This window comes from Typha latifolia, chromosome 9, assembly GCF_019914945.1.
Source record: "Typha latifolia isolate L0001 chromosome 9, TyphaL0001v2, whole genome shotgun sequence".
In the NCBI taxonomy this organism is placed as follows: domain Eukaryota; kingdom Viridiplantae; phylum Streptophyta; class Magnoliopsida; order Poales; family Typhaceae; genus Typha; species Typha latifolia.
The window spans coordinates 7628182-7647508 of record NC_133094.1 but is presented as its reverse complement, the minus strand read 5'-3'; the positions used below and the strand labels follow the sequence as shown (position 1 = coordinate 7647508).

Sequence of the window (19327 nt, the reverse complement as noted above, 5' to 3'; positions counted from 1 at the left end):
ATATTTGATGCAAGCAAGTAACATTGGCTATGTTTGCTTTGAATTTAGGGATCCTTATTGAACTGGTTAGGGACACCTAAATAGATTTAGTAACAAAATATTTTTTTTTATTTTTTTATATTTAATTAAGTTTACTCTTACGAAAATCAAGATTAAAAAACCGGGCAGTTAGGATTCACGTGCGACCCACGCTCCTTTTACCAATGCTTGCAGTAATCTGTAATCCTCCTGCTCAATTGGGAACAAAATCGAGTCAATCAATTACGCCGGTAACTTACCTTTCTCCTCCCCTTCCGACCTCACCGTGCGAGTCGGGTCAGAGACTTCTCTGCCATCCCCTGGAAGAACACCGACTCCCATAGGAAAACCCTAAGCCCAGGAGAATCCGAAGCTACTGTCTTCTTTTCGTAGATCGAATTGGGATTGAGTTCGTAGATGGAGCTCGTGGAGGGGAGCGTGGAGCTGAGGGAGTTGCAGAGGCTGGAAGGCCACACGGACCGGGTCTGGAATCTCTCGTGGAATCCAGCTCCCGAGGTTTGCGGGGCTCCGGCGATGCTCGCCTCCTGCAGCGGAGACAAGAGTGTTAGGATCTGGCGGCAGACCACCTCTGGTGCTTGGGATTGCTCGGTTTGGTTCTTTGACCCTGCTTTCCTTCTTGTTAATTTCCTTATTATCTGGAAAAAAACCGATTTCTGGAATTTTGTGAGATAGTAGTATATTTTGAGAAAAAAGTCATTTTATTGGATTTTGGCTGAAATTGTAGTACTATTTCTTTATAGAGACTGAGGCATTTGGAACTTGGTTAATTCAATTTCCATATTAACTCTCCCAAATTTAATTAGTACAAAAAATCTCAATTGTCACGTCCAACGCTTCCTTAGCAGTTGTGATTCAAATGGTCCGTTCAATGTCACGGTTTTGCTTGCCAGAGCTTTAATTTCAGGAATAATGACATTAACTATCTCACATATGATTACTTCCATCTCAACTTGGGTTGTAGTTGGTATAAGTAGCTCAAAATCAAGGTACTTAAATTTGGAAAATATATTAAAGAAGAGTATACTAGATAGGTGCACAAAATGACAGTTAGAGATCAATAGTGACTAAGCTGTAGTCTTTCAACTTACGTAGACAAAACTGACTTTCTTTCTAATTCATCCGAAATGTTGACCATTTAACTTGCAAGGTGAATTGGTTAATGTAATTAAATGCCATTCATTTTTTTTGTCTAAATATACTGCAAAAGTGGACAGATCATTATACTATTAGATTATGTGGATCCTAGATATCTTAACAGTTGTAAGATCAAAAACATCCAATCATTGTCAGAGCATACCTGGAAGTTGTTTAAAGTGGGTACTAATCTAAGCATGTCCAATTGTTAACAGGTATCAATGCTTTGAAAAGAAAGTTTTAAGGTGTTCTTCTTGTGTAGATTCTCCGGTATGCAACCAGTCAAGTCTTTCATGACACATGCATTATGCAGCGGCATATAAACTTAGCAATGCAACATTAAGGGGCCATTTGGTTTCATCTGTTTGCAAAAAATGCATATATATATATATATGTATATATATAGATTGCAATACTAAAATCAGCATTGGTTTATGAAGCCCATGACATATCACTTCCAAGTGCCAAATTAGAAGTGGCCATCTTTCTCCCTCTTTGAAGCTACTCTTGTGGCTAAGGACTTTAAGAACAATTTGTCTTTGATTGCATGAGCTAAACCTATCAAGAAAGTATACCATCTCCAACTAGCATGCAAGTTTCTCGATTATCTAACTTTGCTTTGGCCAAGATTGGCACCAATCTCTAATGGTTAGTGTCAGCTTGAAAGTTCGATCAAGAAAAATCAATTGATTCTTATGGAAGATTCTCAGCTCTGAGTTGTGCTTTATGAATCTCATATTGTATTGAAAAATCTATGGGTACCTTTGAATGGCGTTAATGAAAATGAACAGCTTTGATTGTTTGACAGTCAAGTGTCAGTAAACTCTCTGAAATACCACATGAAAAGTGCACAGGATATGTTTGAGTTATATGAAAAGTGTACATGATATGTTTGAGTTATATGAAAAGTGCACTTTTCATTGGCACCATTATAAAGCTGTAAGCAAAAACTCTTGTAATTCTCATCTACCACTAGAACTTTTGGCTAGCTAAGCCTCTACATGGTGTCATCCCACAACTTATTTTGCTCATTTGTATATTCTATATTGTAGCTGTTCCTAAGATATGCAATCTCTGTCAAACCACTGCACATTAATACAGTTTAGTCAGTTGTTTCTCTCTCTATGTTGATCTTAAACCTATAGCGCTTGTGCTTTTAAACATAATAGGCACTATCTGATTTATTTGGATTTCTTTTGTGCTATGATCTTTTAGTACTCCTTGTGGACATTAATGTTATTCATGCTATAAGTACAGAGTGCCTATTTTTCTCCCAGGTGGCAAATGATTGGTCAAGCCATGATTTTAATTGCAAAAGTTTAGCTCACATATCTAGCAATTAACTTTTACATCACTTGAGATGTCATCCTATGGCTTCTTTATTTTTGTGCAATTTGAAAATGGTGTCCAAGAATGCATTGACTAGTAGTATAAATACTTTTAATGTAGGCTGTTCTGGAAGATACTCATACTCGAACAGTTAGGTCTTGTGCTTGGTCTCCTAGCGGAAAGTTATTGGCAACAGCAAGCTTTGATTCCACGTCTGCGATATGGGAATATGTTGGCAGTGAATTTGAATGTGTTGCTACACTGGAGGTACGCTTAGAATGAGCTTTTCTTTTTTCTTCACCCTTTTTATGCATTCCATTGTGATTTGTTGTTTAAGTTTCTAATTTCTTTATCTGTCATATGCATAGGGTCATGAAAATGAAGTCAAGAGTGTCTCATGGAGTGCTTCTGGGTCATTACTTGCCACGTGTGGTCGAGATAAGACTGTTTGGATCTGGGAAGTGCAGCCTGGTAATGAATACGAATGTGTTGCAGTATTGCAAGGTCACTCACAAGATGTCAAGATGGTGCAGTGGCATCCATTTCTTGATGTTTTGGTTTCTGTTAGCTATGACAACTCCATCAAGGTAAAACATTGCTTTGTTAATATCATTGTGTCAATAATGGAGCATTAGTGAACTGCTAGCTGTTTCTTTATGAATTTAGCAACTTAGGGTTTATAGTGTTATGCCAGGTCTGGGCAGAGGATGGTGATAGTGATGATTGGCATTGTGTGCAGACCTTAAATGAAGCTAGCAGGTAGGCTGGTTTTGCATGCCTTTCTTGCCTCTATTTGCAGTCTCCGTTCTATTTTATTCTATTTGGCAAAACATAGCCAGGATGTTATTGTGCAATACATCAACACTGAAATATTTATCTATAATATGTTAAATCTCCTCAAATTTGAATTTACTTCTTGCTTTTGGTTTAGTGATTGAAAAAATATTTTCTTGTTCTGTGCTTCTAACTTATGTACCCATTAGGGAGTTTGATGTTCATCTAAAGATAGCATTATCATTTCATCTACCACTTAGTATAAATGAATAAAAAGGGAAGAAAGCAAGGTTTGAAAAATGAAAAATTGGGATCGGGATCGGAATCAGAATCAGAATCAGAATCAGTCTTTAAAAAAATGATATATATTAGTTGGATTGGCTGTATCAGTTGTTTGGATCGGATTAGACTTTTTTTAATTACATACAATTCTAAAATATTATTTAAAAAATAGGAAAATTTCTAAAATAACAAAAATAAGAAAATAATAACTACCCACATATGAACCCTAAAATTAAAAAAAAAATACTAACTTACTCAAAAGTCAAAACTATGAATATCGAGCTGACTCATAAATTTCTATGGTCGTTGCCATCATAATCACTATAAGGTTGTAAATAACATAGTTCTCAGTTTCGATCGATCTTGAGTGGGATCGGTCGAAACGAATCGGGATCTGGCCGATCCTGATCTAGGCTGAAACCAGTCGGTTTGGTTGGTTTCGACCTTGTTGTAGCAACTGCAGCAGTTGACAGCTGTCAATTGCTGCCTGCTGCAGCTGTTGCTAACAACAGTCGAGGGAAAGAGGAAGAGAGAGTCAGAGAGAGAGAGTGTGTGTGTGTGAGGGAGAGAGAGAGGAAAAGATAAAAAAAAAGAGAGTGAGGGAGAGTGGGATAGCTCAGACTAACGGTTAGAGGGATAGAAAAGAAGAGAGGGAGGAAGAGAGATTTTTACTTTTTAGGCTTTATATGTGAGCAATTATTGTTTCTTATTTTTTTATAATTTTTTCTAAATTTTTAGAAATTTCTCAACATGTTTTAATAATATTTAGAATTTTATTTAATTAAAATAGTCCGATCCGATACGGCCGATACGTATTTTTTTTTCGGATAGCCGATCCCGATCCCGATACTAATTTTTGGAACCTTGGTAAATAATGATGTCTAAGATCTGGTGCTCCAAAAAATAATTGCATCATACTAGCCATATTAAATGGATCTTGTTGTTTCTGAGGAAAATAATAATTAGTATATGAATCTTGTGTCTAAGAATACTGAGAAGGATAATAACCAGCATATGAATTTTGTGATAGCTCCAAACAATGAATATTTGATAAACCATAGTCATAAGGAGTAATATCCTTATAATAATGTTGCTGATATGTATGTACATTCTTAATTTCTCTGTCTTCAATCCTTATGCCTTTTTGACTTTTCTCAGCAAATGTAGAAAATACGATCTCACCATCAGGTGTATCATTAGGATTATCAGGGTTATCGCTAGTACTGGTAGCTATACTATATCTCGCGCTGTCGAACAACTCGTACTAGTCTCTACTCTAGTTGTGGTTTCCTTTAATGTCCCATTAAATCATTGGTTATCTTTATCATCTAATAATTTATTCTCCACTTTTTTGATCCATGGAGTCAGGGTTATTCTTCATTAAAAACATGATTTAAATTAATTGGTTGGTAATTTTTTATTTTCCTTTGTAAATTTCTCTCTCTCAATTTCATATTAGAGCACAAAATTAATTTCATTAATCTCTCTATCGTTAATCAATTATGTGTTTTGGTGTAGATCAAGGAGAATATAGTCCAATTTTTTTCACACTATATGATGAAGACAGTTAGACTTAAAGATCTTTCTTGCTATTTGTGTCAAATTTAGTGTCTCTTATCCATAATAGACTACTATTCAATTAGACTGTTATGAGATATAGCTACACTAACTTTAGCAGTGATAAATTAGCCAGCTCTTAATCTATATTTCTCCATCTAAAATATATTATTGAATACATTTTATAAGAAATTGATTATATTAAAATTTGAAACAAATAATAATAAAATTATTTAATTTGAATAATAACTTCTCTGTTGCAAATGATTTATTTATGAATATCAGACTCTAGTTTGCTAAATACTTTCCTACCCAGTAAGATTTCAACATCATTAGTGACATTTGTAGAGTATTGGAATCTTGGATTAAGAAAAAATCATCCAAAAAATTGTAATTTAAAATTTATAATCATTCAAACTTCAAAATATTTAAATAAAAATAAATTAATAAACTAAAAGCATGCCTATCAGTGACGTGTATATCTTTATATAGTTTATTCCATCTTAAGTCAATTAACTTCAATGTTTTGAAAGGCGGCCGTGGATGGTGGGCGGGTTACCCCATCGTATAGCACCAAGGCAGAAAGCGGGTGACAAGGCAGTCTAATATTTTTAATATAAAAAAATTATATAAAAATTATATATAGTATGTATATAATTTTTAATATTGATATAATATATATATATATATATATATATAATTTGTAATGATGCATTATGCCACAATATCAAATTAGCTATTAGTAATTGAAAATTAAAAACAGCAATTTGCTCGTAATTAGTAAATAAAAGAAATAGTTAAATCACTAAACAATAATTCACATTTCTAATCAGCAACTATTTACTTAATTAGCATTAAGCAATTCATAGTCTAATTCAATAATCTTAATTCAAGATTATAATGCAAAACAGTGGGAAAAAAATTTATAATGCCAAACATGAGTCGAAGAGACTAACAAGTGGGGCCGTTGGTGGGATGAAATTGAGACCGTGGGAGAGACTGAGAAAGGGTGAAGGAGAGTGGGAGAGACTGAGAGTGAGGAAAAATAGTGGCCAAACCCTTGCTTGTTGCTGCCGTTCATCGTCGGTAATATACAATTAATCGTCATTGTATGCTACTGTCATCACCTTAGCTCGCTAGTCGCCGCTCGCTACCGTCGGAGAAGACAATCAAAAGAAGGGCTTAGTTTTAGGGTTTTGATCAAGAGGTAGAGCAGTGATGGTTTGATTGAGAGAAAGAGTTTTACTATTTTTTTTTATATATAATGGTTATCAGTTAGTCAGTTGGATTCTATCTGTCAAACCGAATCCAACCCGATGACATTTAATAAGTTGGCCGAACTGCTCAGCCCGCAATGACGCCTAGGTGGCCTACTCGACCACAATGGACCACCTAGAGTGCCTTCTCCCAACGCCAGACTGGATGGTGGGGTGGACACCATGGCGGCCGCTTAGACTGCCTTTAAAAATACGGATCAACTTCCACCACTTTCTATAACTTTTGACCACATTTATTTTTATTTACTTTTTTGCTATGTCTGTAGCCTCATATATAAAATCATCTCAAATTTGTCGTCACTGTCTATAAGTTGTAATACCTTGACAATAGGCTCAAATGTTGCGGTGGTAGTTGTAATATTATCCTGAAATGCATTTTCAAGAGTCATGTTCTTCAAAGCTTCACATAAATTTTGATCTTTATGTTTCATATTCTTAATTTTTATAGACCATTCTGGTGATATAAATATCCGCATAATCTCATATTTATAATGCTTTATAGTATTAGAAAATGAGCGACAAACCTAGTGAGGCCGGGTCTGATAATCTCTCTACTACCGATCATCTGTCTAATTAAATTAAGAATCCAACTATAATTATATATAAAGTTTATCAATCTCTGACTTTCATATCCTCAAATATTAAGATTAAGATAATGTGTAGCGCATAACATCCAATATAAATGTTGTATTTTCTTTATAAGTAACTATCCGACAACCTTATAATTTGCCCCATTATTAGTAATCATTTAGACTACTCTATTTTCATTAATTCTTTTACTACCTCGTCCATCAACTGAAAAATATAATTTGTACTTTAAAAATTAACAGTAATATCTGGACTTTAAAAATATTGTCCCCATGCTTGAGTATATTAAAAATTAATTATATTTCTTTTGTCCTGCTGTAACGATCACCTTTCCTAACTCCACGATCACTGTGAGTCCAAATCCAAAGATAAAACTAGATTCTGACTCACATAGAGAAAGTTAGGGTTACCGTAGATCTCCTAAGTTAAGAGATAACTAAAGATCAAATAGTTAGATGGTTGAGTGCTTTTGGGATTGAGATAGATTTGGGATCGAGAACGAATCTATCGGAATGGATCGGAGATATGGGAGGCCAAAGAGGCATGGTGGTGATCGATCTAGTGTTATAATATAGTGGTGATGTCAACGGTGGAAGTCTAGGTAGTCGGTCGGAAAGGGATAGAGAAGAAGTAGGGCCGTTTCTTAGGGTCAAGAAGGTTCAGTCAGACGAAGAGGAAGGCAGCAATGAAGATCCTAGATGGTGGTTAGGGTTTCAAAGCTTGGAGGTAGTCGAACAAAGAGGAAGGAGATCTTGCAAATTAACTTTAATAATCCAAGATGAAAATTCAGGTGCACATTACATCTATTTATAGGTAGCTCCTTTACTCGACTAGACTTGGCAATAGAATCGAACTGGCTCGAGCTATATTGCCCAACATAAGTAAAAACAATAAAAATAAAACACCTAGAACTAGTAACCTCACTATCAAGCGTTCGAACACCAATTTATTTTTGAGCTCTCAAGAAAATGTGTTTGAATGGCCTTGGGGGCGTTCGAATGCCTAATTAATCTTCTGGCACTCGGGTAAATGTGTTCGAACGGCCTTGAGGGCGTTTGAACACTCCATCTCGAGACTTGTTCCTTGGACTGACTGGAATCTTTATTTCTTTTGCGAACAAACTATTAGCTAACTGTTATAGTCCACCACGTTTCCCCACCTTGTCCTTATGGTTTAGAGTAAGAAAACAATCCATTATCATCTAAAGCTCCCATGTCCTCATTAGCTCATTAGCATCCTCATGACCATCTATCGTCATCACGCTTCCCATTGTTTTTGCGCACCGGTGACCGGGTGTGAAGCGTTCGTCACAATGAAAGTAAATACCCTTTGCTCGTTGCTCCTCCACCTATGCAGCTGTGGGAGCTTGGACAGCAGGTGGATGGTGATGCGAACATCACTGATAGGACGCGATGGCATGTGTGCCAGCACAGGAGGCGCTGACAGTTGATGATCCCTCCTATAGGGATCTGGTTCTGATTTTGATTTATTTAGGGTGTGAAGCGTTCGTCACAATGAAAGTAAATACCCTTTGCTCGTTGCTCCTCCACCTATGCAGCTGTGGGAACTTGGACAGCAGGTGGATGGTGATGCGAACATCACTGATAGGACGCGATGGCATGTGTGCCAGCACAGGAGGCGCTGACAGTTGATGATCCCTCCTATAGGGATCTGGTTCTGATTTTGATTTATTTAGGGTGTCTTTTGTTTATGTCCTATGTAGGGTGTTTTTGCTTAATTCCATTGTAGGTCTATATATATAGACTCGTTATATTTTCTTTGAAATTTAATGAAAGTTTATGTGATTTTATTCTCTAGATAAGGTTAGAGATGATAATGAAGATGAGGGTGGTTGGTTTGTGGAGTTTAGGGAGGGGATAAGGATGAAGAGGGAGAAGTGGCCGAGATCCCAAGGAAGAGGGAGGACTCGACAGACGAGGGAGGTTAGAAGAACACCAACGTCGAGATGGCGCACGGCTAGGGCTTGGAGGATGGGGAAGGGAGATTAGGGTAGAGAGGATAGAAAGGAGATAGAAATAAATATTCATTTATCGTAATGTTTTTTGTTGTCATCCACACCTTAAGTGGCTAACCAAACAAGCCAAAAATGACAATTATTAAACCTAGAAATAGTGGATTCTCGTCGATTGCGTTCGAACGGGGTTGACCGCGTTCAAACACACAAATTGCGTTCTCTGTCAATATGCAGGCATTCGCACGTGGGCGTTAGAACCCGGTCGAGCATGTTCGAACGCACAATTTGCGTTCTCTGTCGATGTGAACGTGCAGGCGTTCGCAAGGGCATTCGAACGCGCTTCCTCTTTTGTTCGAACGGGACATACAGAAACCTTATTTTTTCTGAAATAAATAACTAGTACAATAAAAAAAGACTCCTGCAAGGTGTAGCCCTAGGCACAAAAACGTCACGACCCGTGATAGCGTTTAGTGCTCGGTAGACGACATGAAAACGCCACGACCTGTCCTTTCGTACCATTAATACGGGCGATGAGTAAGAGCTATGACTTGGTTGTATGAGGCCTTGCTCCAACATCTCGGCCACCATTTTGGAGATAACTTCCTTCTGCACATCTAGATATCGATACGGTCTCACATTTGCTGGTTGTAGCCCCGGCACAATCTCTATACGATGGTCCGCCGTTCGCGTTGGCGGCAACTCCTTTGGTTCCTCAAACAGTTCAGCAAATTTATCCAATAAATTCGACAAATTAATTGTATTACCTAGACTCATTTGAGGCTCATCTCCTACTGGTTCCTAACTAAAAAGATAGGCTCAATCACTCGCACAAAGCAGCCTCACCATCGGATGTATCGCTGGAATCGGCAGAGATCGAACGCCATCAAGCCGCACCTCTTTATTTCCTTACTGAAATTTCATCTACATACTCCGAAAATCAAATGTGACGGGTCTTAAGCTCTGCAACTACTGAGTGCCAAGAACAATGTTCACTTCTTGCAGTGCTAACAGATACAAGTTCACAATGATGTCGTGTCTTTGCACCCGTATACTGATCCGGCGGCACAAGCTCTTTGCCCGAAGCTTCGTGCCGTCTCTAATAGCAACCTCAAACCCCGCGGTCGGTTCAACGTCCAAGCCTAGTTTCCTCACCAACCTCTTGTTTAGAAAGTTGTGTGTACTCCCAGAATCGATAAGGATGTGCACACAATGCTTTCTAACGAGTTTGTCAACCCGCAATATCCTTGGCGCGGAAGTACCCGAATATGTATGCATCGATATCTCAGCTTGGATACCTTCCTCCGCGCCCTCCTCCACATCCTCCCCATGGACGTCCTCTATGTACTCTCTATCACCAACAACCTCATCGTCCTCCTCGAGACCGTCGATGAGCATGACACTCCCGATCGGTTTGGAACACTGATGATCGGGGGTGAAACGTTCATCGCATCGGAAGCAAAGCCCCTTCGCCCTTCGCTCCTCTACTTGAGCAGGTGTGAGAGTTCGAACGGTGGTCTTGTGCCTTCTCTAACATCGGAAGATATTCTCAAAGGTTGTCGTGCTCCTGTACTAGCAGCCGCTGCTTTTGAATCCACAAAATTTCTAGTCAGCGTTCTCGGCACAAACCGCTCATCTTGGCTACCCCAACTTGCCTTTGCTACCATTTTCAGAGCTTTGTGCTTTTGCTCCATCCTCACGGCCTTCTCGAAGGCCTCCTCAAGAGTGATAGGACAGAGAGCACGAACGTTCGCCTGGATCTCCTCCTGCAGCCCTGAAATAAAATTGCTCATCAATGTCGGTTTGGGCCAAGGTGGCTCGCACCGGCTACTAACTCTTTCAAATTCTACTTGGTACTCTGACACGGTTGTCCTCTGAACCATTTTACTTAATGTGGCGGCAAAATCTTCATACACCGCGGGGCTCTAATACCATTGATAAGAACAGAACGTCCTCTTCAAGATTTGGATCGGTTGCAGGAAAGCAGCTCGTGCAGCCGACAGAAAATATTCATCAGATATTCTACCATAGTAAAAAAATTACGAAACCAGAGGTGGTCGATCTGTAACTTCCTGATCTACGTTTTTGGTATTTATGCTTTTCGCAGATTTGGACTGCAACTGTGATGAAAATACGCAAGAGTGGGGGTGATGGTGGTGGTGACGGGTGGAGGTGATGATAAGGTTAGGGATGATAATGGAGATGATGGTGGTTGGTTTGTGGAGTTTAGGGGATAAGGATGAAGGGGGAGAAGTGGCCGAGATCTTAAGGAAGAAGGAGGACTCGACAGACGAGGGAGGTTAGAAGAACACCAACATCGAGATGGCGCATAGCTAGGTCTTGAAGGAAAGGGAAGGGAGATTAGGGTAGAGAGGATAGAAAGAAGATAGAAATTAATATTCATTCATCGTAATGTTTTTTGTTGTCATCCACACCTTAAGTGGCTAACCAAACAAGCTAAAAATGACAATTATTAATTCTAGAAATAGTGAATTCTCACCGATCGCGTTCGAACGGGGTCGACCGCATTTGAACGCACAAATTACATTCTCTGTCGATGCTAACATATGCAGGTGTTCGTACGTGGGCGTTCGAATTTGCGTTTTCTGTCAATGTGAATGCCTGCAAGCGTTCGAACGAGCTCCCTCCCGCATTCGAACGCGACATATAGAAATCTTATTTTTTTTCTGAAATAAATAACTAGTAAAATAAGAAGACTCCTGCAAGGTGTATCAATGTCATTTCTTATAAGATCTAGAAGGTTTTTCTTTGTGAAAAGATTGAGTTTGCTTGTTTATTTTATAATCTATATTAGGAAATCCTGTTACAATGGTCAATTTCTTTTAATTAACGCTTGTATATCTTACATCTTAGTTAGTAGAATACTACGTAACATATTGGACCTTGTTATAAATGGTAACTCTTAGTGGATAAATTGGAGGTCTCCTTCTATAAATATCATATGCCACAATTATATATAATTCATTGATTAAGAAAATTCAAGTACAGAACTTTACTAATATATATTAAGAGAGAGAGAGAGAGAGATATGTATCGTAGGTGTATCATATCTTATTTGTGTCGTAGGGGTTATTGTATCTTATTTTGTCGTAGGTGTATCATATTTTATTTTTCAAGATTTGCCATAGACAGTCAGAAGGATGAGATGCAGTCAGAGTTGTGGTCAGAAATGGCGGCTACAGATGCGTTGGAGAAGACGTGAAGAGGTTGTTGGGTAAGCTCGCCATGGCGTTGAGGAGTTAGAGGGGTGACGGCTAAAGTTTGTGAGTTTTTGTCTCGGGACTAGAGGAAGAAGATGATGAGGGTTTGGATGAACCCGTGAGATGGGTTTAAGTGAGCATGTGAGGGTGCTGAGGTGAACACATGATGTAGGTTTGGGTGTTTGAGTAAGTTTCGTTAGGAATTTAGTGGGTTGGAGGGAAAGTCAAAATTTATTTTAATGTGAACTATGTGATCTCTCCTTCATTAGTTAGTTCTTTTTGTTAGTTTATTCAGGATATAGGAGCTTGCTTTGTTTACTGACCTAAATTACCTTTTGGTGGGATGTAGTAGAGTGATTAGATCTTGGAAAAGGTTTTTGATTTAGTGGGGTAGACTAGATTGGTATATGGCTTAAAAATGGTTAGTCAATGTCAGAAAGTTTTGTGGATATTTTAGTAATTTAATCAATAGAGTTATATAACCATAGACTAAAGTGAAAGGTAGTCAAAGTAATTTTAGGGTGTTATATGAAAATTATAGGGAAAAAGGAGGGGTCTATTTACAAGTTCTTCAAAGACGGGGTTTTAATTGGAAAATGATGAAAATGTAGGGTGCTATTTGAAAATTTCCCTGTAAAAATGATACATCTGATGCAATTTGTTTTAATGTTATTTTGACCTTCATACCCATTGTTTCATGACATTAGATTTGTATATTTCTGGCAATTGCAAGAAAGGGATATGGTATTTAAATTTAGCATCAGAACTTACAGAATTAGTTTCCTGTGTTTTTACTGATTGACACCAGTTTCTTCTCCGGAAAATGTTATCTATTCTTATGTGGCTGGTGCCTTTGGTTTTGATATTTTCCACCTTTTCCTCCCTTTGCTTAGTGATGCAGACTATCATCTCTCTTGTTATATTCTATTCATACTTCATCATGCTGCATCTTGACATCTATGATCTGTACATTTAATGTCTGACTTCTGGTCCTTACAATTATATGTTGTATAATGCATACTTTGTCATCTTTCCTTTGAAATATTCAGTGGAAATCATTCTTGTTCAACTGGGAACAATTTGTTTGTGATTTCAATTTAATATCTTTTTTCCTTCTCAGTGGTCATTCATCAACTGTTTGGGCATTATCTTTCAACCCTAATGGGGATAGAATGGTCACCTGCAGGTACATATCATAAATAAAAATGGCAGTCCTTTTATGATAGTTTAATCCTATGAAAAGATCAATACAATAATCTAGTTTCCTTGTAGTGATGATCTTACATCGAAGATATGGGACACTGGCATTAACCAATCTCAATCAAGTGGTGAAGGTTTTGGATCCTGGTAAGATGCAACTTTTGTATAAATATTTGTTGTCTATGTTATTTATTAGTCCTATATTTGAGAAGTTATACCCCCCCCTACTATCACTATAGCATATATGTATAACTTGCCGCTGTCCCACTGGGACAATGCTCAGTGAAGTGCAAGGCCTACAAAGGACTTGTCACAATAGTCTATCTATAGACAACAACAAACAAAAACTTTGCTTTTTTGATCTAATAGGCTGAGCACGACAACCGAAATATCAAACTAATGCAGCGTTTCATCTAGGTAAACCTCTGTAGAAAGCATAACTTGGAAAATATCTTTACAAGACACCACCATGTTTTGCTACAATAGTAATGATGTGGGCATCATCCTCAATTTGACCAAAATAAAGTTGCTTGAGTCCAATTTTGGTCTAATTGATCTAATTAGGCTCAACTTATTTTCACATTTAATTTGTTGAGTTGATTTTTAATTCAGATAATCAATTGAATTAGTCAATTGATAGGTATGTAAGCCTATATGCGGGAGATGTCTGTATTGAATTATTACCTAAATTGGATTAATCAATTTAGGTAAGACTTAATCAATTAGGATCCTATTAGGAAATGAATTCTTATTAGAATTTCAATTGATAGTTATGATAAGTTTATATGTGGGGAATGTTTATATTCATTTATTATCTAAATTGGGTTAGTGAATTTAGGTAAGATGATAAATTAGAGTCTTATTAGAAAATAAGTTCCTATTAAAATAAGCTAGAATCGTAGTTGTTAACCTATTTAAGGGTTATTGCATGAGAAACAATGGATGATTAGAATAAGATTTATTTGAGATCTCTCATTTTTTCTCCTGTAGTTTTTTTCTTCTCTCCCACTTTCTCTCCCTTTCTCCTACTCCATCTTAAGATTCTTCTCTAATCTCTTCTATTTCTTCTCTAGACCTCTCTCCTCCTTCAATCTCTACTTTTTATTGGTTATTGTTGCTGTCCAGAAGATTTCAGTAGTGAAAGAGAATCTTTGGGTGCCTGGACGTGAAGAGGGGGATTTGGTTTCAAAGTAAAAGCACTACTATTTCATTTATTGGTAAACCTAAACTCTAAAGTTTTTTCTTACACCATATTTTAGGTCTTTCTACTATCGATATACCTATTTGAGAGTTGAGAAAGCTACTGCCTTATCTGAGTAGTTTTCTCTCCTTAGTAGTGATCATTTTAATCAATTAACTTATTATTAGTTATTGCTTATATATTTTATTTTAATTACTTGTTTGGGTCGATTGTTTTCCAAAACATTGCATTCATACTAGATTTGCATCAACTAACGAGTACTTTTGGAGATAAAGATATAAGTTACAAGAATATACTAGCTACCCTTGATTGGGCAGGATACAAAATGAGACAACTACTAGTGTGCTACCAAAATGATGCTGCTAAAGGTCCTAGCTCAACAAAATAATGAGCTCATATCCTAGTTCAACGAGTAAATCTGTTTTGATAACAAAATACATATTAGAAACCCAAGCAAAGTAAATAAATAACAAAATTCAAAGCCTAATATAGATTTAATAAAAAAAAGGATAGAATATTATACTCTTAGCCTCTTAGGATATAGTGAAAGTCTCAAGCTTAGGACAATTCAGATAACCATGATTAGCTTTAGCCTATTGATAAAACTGTCCTATTTTAACTCCGGAATACTATAGCGCTAGTGTATTTTAATTCTGAATATCAGAGTATTAGTATATTTCCAGAGTACAAGTGTATTTTTAACTCTGGAATATTAGCTCATCCATTTTGGAATTTTAGCCTACCAAGATTCCCATCCATCATGGGATTGCAAAGGGAATCATGTAGCTGGCCATATTTACTAGGACAAATTAACTATTAAATAATTTATGGATGATATCTGATATCTGTCAGTATGTTCCTTGCTGATTTACCATCTCTCTAGTAGTTGGTTTTACTAGATGCCCACAATAATTATATGCTCGATCTGAAGTTATTGTTCAATTTCTCTTATTCTTTATGAAAGAGAGTTGGTAGCACTACCATACAATTCAAACGATATGATTATTGTGGTCTTTGCATTAGTGTACCTTGAAAGATAGGAGAGATTTCTTAGTACTCAAGGGATAACAATATTGCCTTGTCCTGGTTTGCTACTTCATTGCTAGTATGTATTAAATTGCATTTCATGTTGTGTATGCTTAAATCTACAAAGTTGCTATATTAGATAATCAATGGATCAGAAAAACTTAAGCTTAGGTAATAACAAAACCTACATCTGCACATTAATAATTTGTTAAGACAGCTAAAATCTACTAGCTCATTCTCATGTTTTAAATACCTTTTTAAGATGTTAACAATCTCTAATGGGATTACTAGTTTGATATGGACATCACTGATTAGACACATTGGTGTGTGTACCTAGTAGAGAAGGTGCCAAAAGTTGATGATCCCTCCAGTAGGCAGGAAAATCAATATTCCAGTAGCACAATAATTTTGGTTGCCATCTACACTTTTATAGAGGTTAGCCAATAAGCCAAAATAACAATTATTAACTCTAATTCTATTATACTCCCGCCGATCGCGTTCGAACGCACAAAAGACGTTCATTGTCGATGCGAACCTGATGCCAGACATTCGAACGCTTGTGAACCTAATGCAGGCGTTCACAAAGGCGTTCGAATGCGCCCCTTTTTGCGTTCGAACGCGACCTACAAAAAATTTATTTTAATAAAAATAAATAACTAATGCAATAAAAAAAGACTCTAACAAAGTGTATCAGCCCACTACGCTCCTCCCACCTTGCCCTCAAGATGTAAAGTCGGGGAAACGCTCCAAGATGTTCGTCTCCAACTCCCATGTCGCTTCATTGGATTACTTGCCAAGCCACTTAACTAGAACTTCCATCTCTAATTTGGTACCATGATGTCAGCAGCACCTAGCAAGTACACGAACTGACTCTACGATCTCTGTCTCCTCCAATGGCTCTAGTAGAACTGATCTAATGATCAGATGATCTCCAATCCGCTACTTCAACAATGAAACATGGAAGACATGATGTACTCTCGACCCCTTAGGCAGCTCCAAACGATATGCAACTGGACCGATGTGCTTTAACACCTAAAACAGACTAAAGTAGCGATGTGCTAACTTTTGGTTACACATCGAATGCAAGGTCACCTGTCGATATGGTTGTACCCTCACAAACACCCAACTACCGATGTTGAACTTCTGCTCCTGATGGCTGCGATCATAAACTTGCTTTATGTGATTTTGAGCAAGTTTAATATGGGCACGCAACTTCCTCAATGTGGCGTCTCTATCATCAATGCTAAGTCCACCTCCGTCCGATCTGCAGATGCCACTGGATCATAGGTGCGTAATGTCGGAGTCGCGTGCCCATACACCACCTCAAATGGAGTCATGCCAATATTGCTGTGGTGGGCGGTGTTGTAAGACCACTTCGCCCACAGTAAGAACTCCAACCATCGTCTCGGCATCTCTCCAACAAAGCACCACAAATACTGCTTAATGCCTTGATTGATCACCTCGGTTTGGCCGTCCGTCTGTGGACGGTAGGCTGAACTGAAGTTCAATCGAGTCCTCTGCAATTTGAAAAACTCCATCCAAAAGTCGCTTATAAATACACAATCACGATCGGAGACAATCATGCGTGGCATGCCATGCAACCGAGCAACATCTCTAACAAAAATTCTAGCCATTGACTTGGCTAAAAATGGATGTGACAATGCAGAAAAGTGCGCATACTTGCTCAATCTGTCAACGACCACAAAAATAACGGAATAACCACGTACCAGTAGAAAACCTATGAAATCCATAGAAATGTCTTCCCAAATACGGTTCGGTATTGATAGAGGCTAAAGTAATCCGTCCGATTTTAATGTGGTTGCGTTAGCCCTTTGACAGATTTCGCAAGCACGAACAAAACTCCTCACATCCCGCCTTAGTCCTAGCCATGTGCAGCTCTGTGATACCCTCATGTAAGTCTTCAAGACACCCTCATGACCAGCCTCTAGAGTTTGGTGGAAGTGCTCCAACAATTTCTGCCGCAATCTATCATTTGCGGGCACCCGAATGCACCTGCGGTCCAGCAGCAAACTGCCTCGATTCTCCAACTTTAGATGGCGCTTCAGATCATCCAATACCTTCTATAACAATCTCAAAACATTTAGGTCAGACGTACATGCATACCTCAGCTCATCAAGGAAGGGAAAAGTAGGAGAAGAATATGCTGCGAGCTCGGTGGTATCGAGTTGGCGTGATCGTGCATCCACCGCCTTATTTTCTATTCCCTTGTATTAAATTTCATAATCATACCCTAACAATTTTGTGACCCATCTCTGCTGTGCCGGAGTGTAAATACGTTGTCCCATAAAGTATGGAAGACTCCTTTGATTGGTTCAGATAATGAATTACCTACCGATTAAATAAGGTTTCTACTTTGTCACCGCATGCAAAATTGCTAACATCTCTCTCTCATAGGTCGATAATTGCTGGGATTTTGGTAATGAAGGCTTGCTAAGAAAGGTTATGGGACGTCCTCCTTGTATTAGTACAACTCCTATGCCAACTCTCGACGCATTACATTCCACAACGAACTCTTTGGTGAAGTCCGATAGAGCTAGAACAGGTGCCGTTGTCATTGCTATTTTTAGTTTTTCAAAGACTGTAGTGGTTTCATCCGTCTATCTAAAAGAGTCATTTTTCACCAAAAAAGTGAGAGGATCAACGATTTTACCATACCCGGTGATAAAGTGGCAATAATACCCAGTCAGCCCTAAGAATCCTCGCAATCCTGTCGTGGAAGTAGGGATCGGCCAAGTGGTCTAAATACTCTACCTGTGGTACTCCCCATAGGTACTTGGACTTCTTAATCTTCAGTTGGTTTTGCTTCAACAAATTCAGCACATCCTCCGAATGCCGCCAATGATTTAATTTAGTCTTGTTGTACACCAAAATATCGTCAAAGAATACCAAGACATACCTTCGTAGTAGAGGCCAGAAAATATCATTTATGAGGCCTTGAAAAGTAACTGGAGTATTGGTGAGACCAAAGGGCATCCTTCGGAACTCGTAGTGCCCGTCCGGAGTCCGAAATGCAGTTTTATGCACATCCGCCGGGTGAACTCTAATTTGATGATACCCGGCCGTCAAGTCAAGCTTGCTGAATATGGTCGCCCCCGCAAGCTGGTCCAATAGCTCCTCTATGACCGGAATGGGATACCGATCCTTGACGGTGATAGCGTTTAGTGCCCGGTAGTCGACACAAAAACGCCATGTTTCATCATTCTTCCGCACCAAAAGCACGGGCGATGAGTAAGAGCTATGACTTGGTTGTATGAGGCCTTGTTCTAACATCTCGGCTACCATCTTGGAGATAACTTCCTTTTGCACATGTGGATATTGATATGGTCTCACATTCGCCGGTGTAGCCCCGGGCATAATCTCTATGCGATGGTCCGCCATTTGGCTTGGTAGTAGCTCTTTTGGCTCCTCAAACAGTCTAGCAAATTTATCTAATAAGATAGACAATTCATTTGTAGTACTTGGACTTATTAGAGGCTTATCTCCTATTGGTCTTAACTGAAGGAGGTAGGCTAAATCACTCTCACAAGGCAGCCTCACCATCGGTTGCATCGCTGGAATAGACGGAGATCGAACGCCATCAAACCGCACATCTTTGTTTCCTTAAATTTCATCCACATGCTCCGGAAATCAAATGTGACAGGTCCTAAACTCTATAACCATTGAGTGCCAAGAACAATGTTCGCTCCTCGCAGCACCAACGGATATA

The 19327-nt window shown here is 38.3% G+C and overlaps 1 protein-coding gene across 2 annotated transcripts in view; it reads left to right on the top strand.

The window, feature by feature from the left end:
- The first annotated feature begins 225 nt into the window (after window positions 1-225).
- LOC140795143 (protein CIA1) overlaps window positions 226-19327 on the top strand; it is a 46901-nt gene continuing 27799 nt past the window's right edge. Inside the window, exons 1-6 of one of the 2 annotated variants that reach the window (XM_073147545.1) lie at window positions 226-627; window positions 2623-2769; window positions 2871-3089; window positions 3197-3261; window positions 13294-13359; window positions 13446-13520. In XM_073147545.1, coding sequence (XP_073003646.1) covers window positions 436-627; window positions 2623-2769; window positions 2871-3089; window positions 3197-3261; window positions 13294-13359; window positions 13446-13520 — 764 coding nt within the window. In that variant the 5' untranslated portion in view covers window positions 226-435. The remainder of the gene's footprint in view (window positions 628-2622; window positions 2770-2870; window positions 3090-3196; window positions 3262-13293; window positions 13360-13445; window positions 13521-19327) is intronic. The other variant, XM_073147546.1, reaches the window with a different exon arrangement.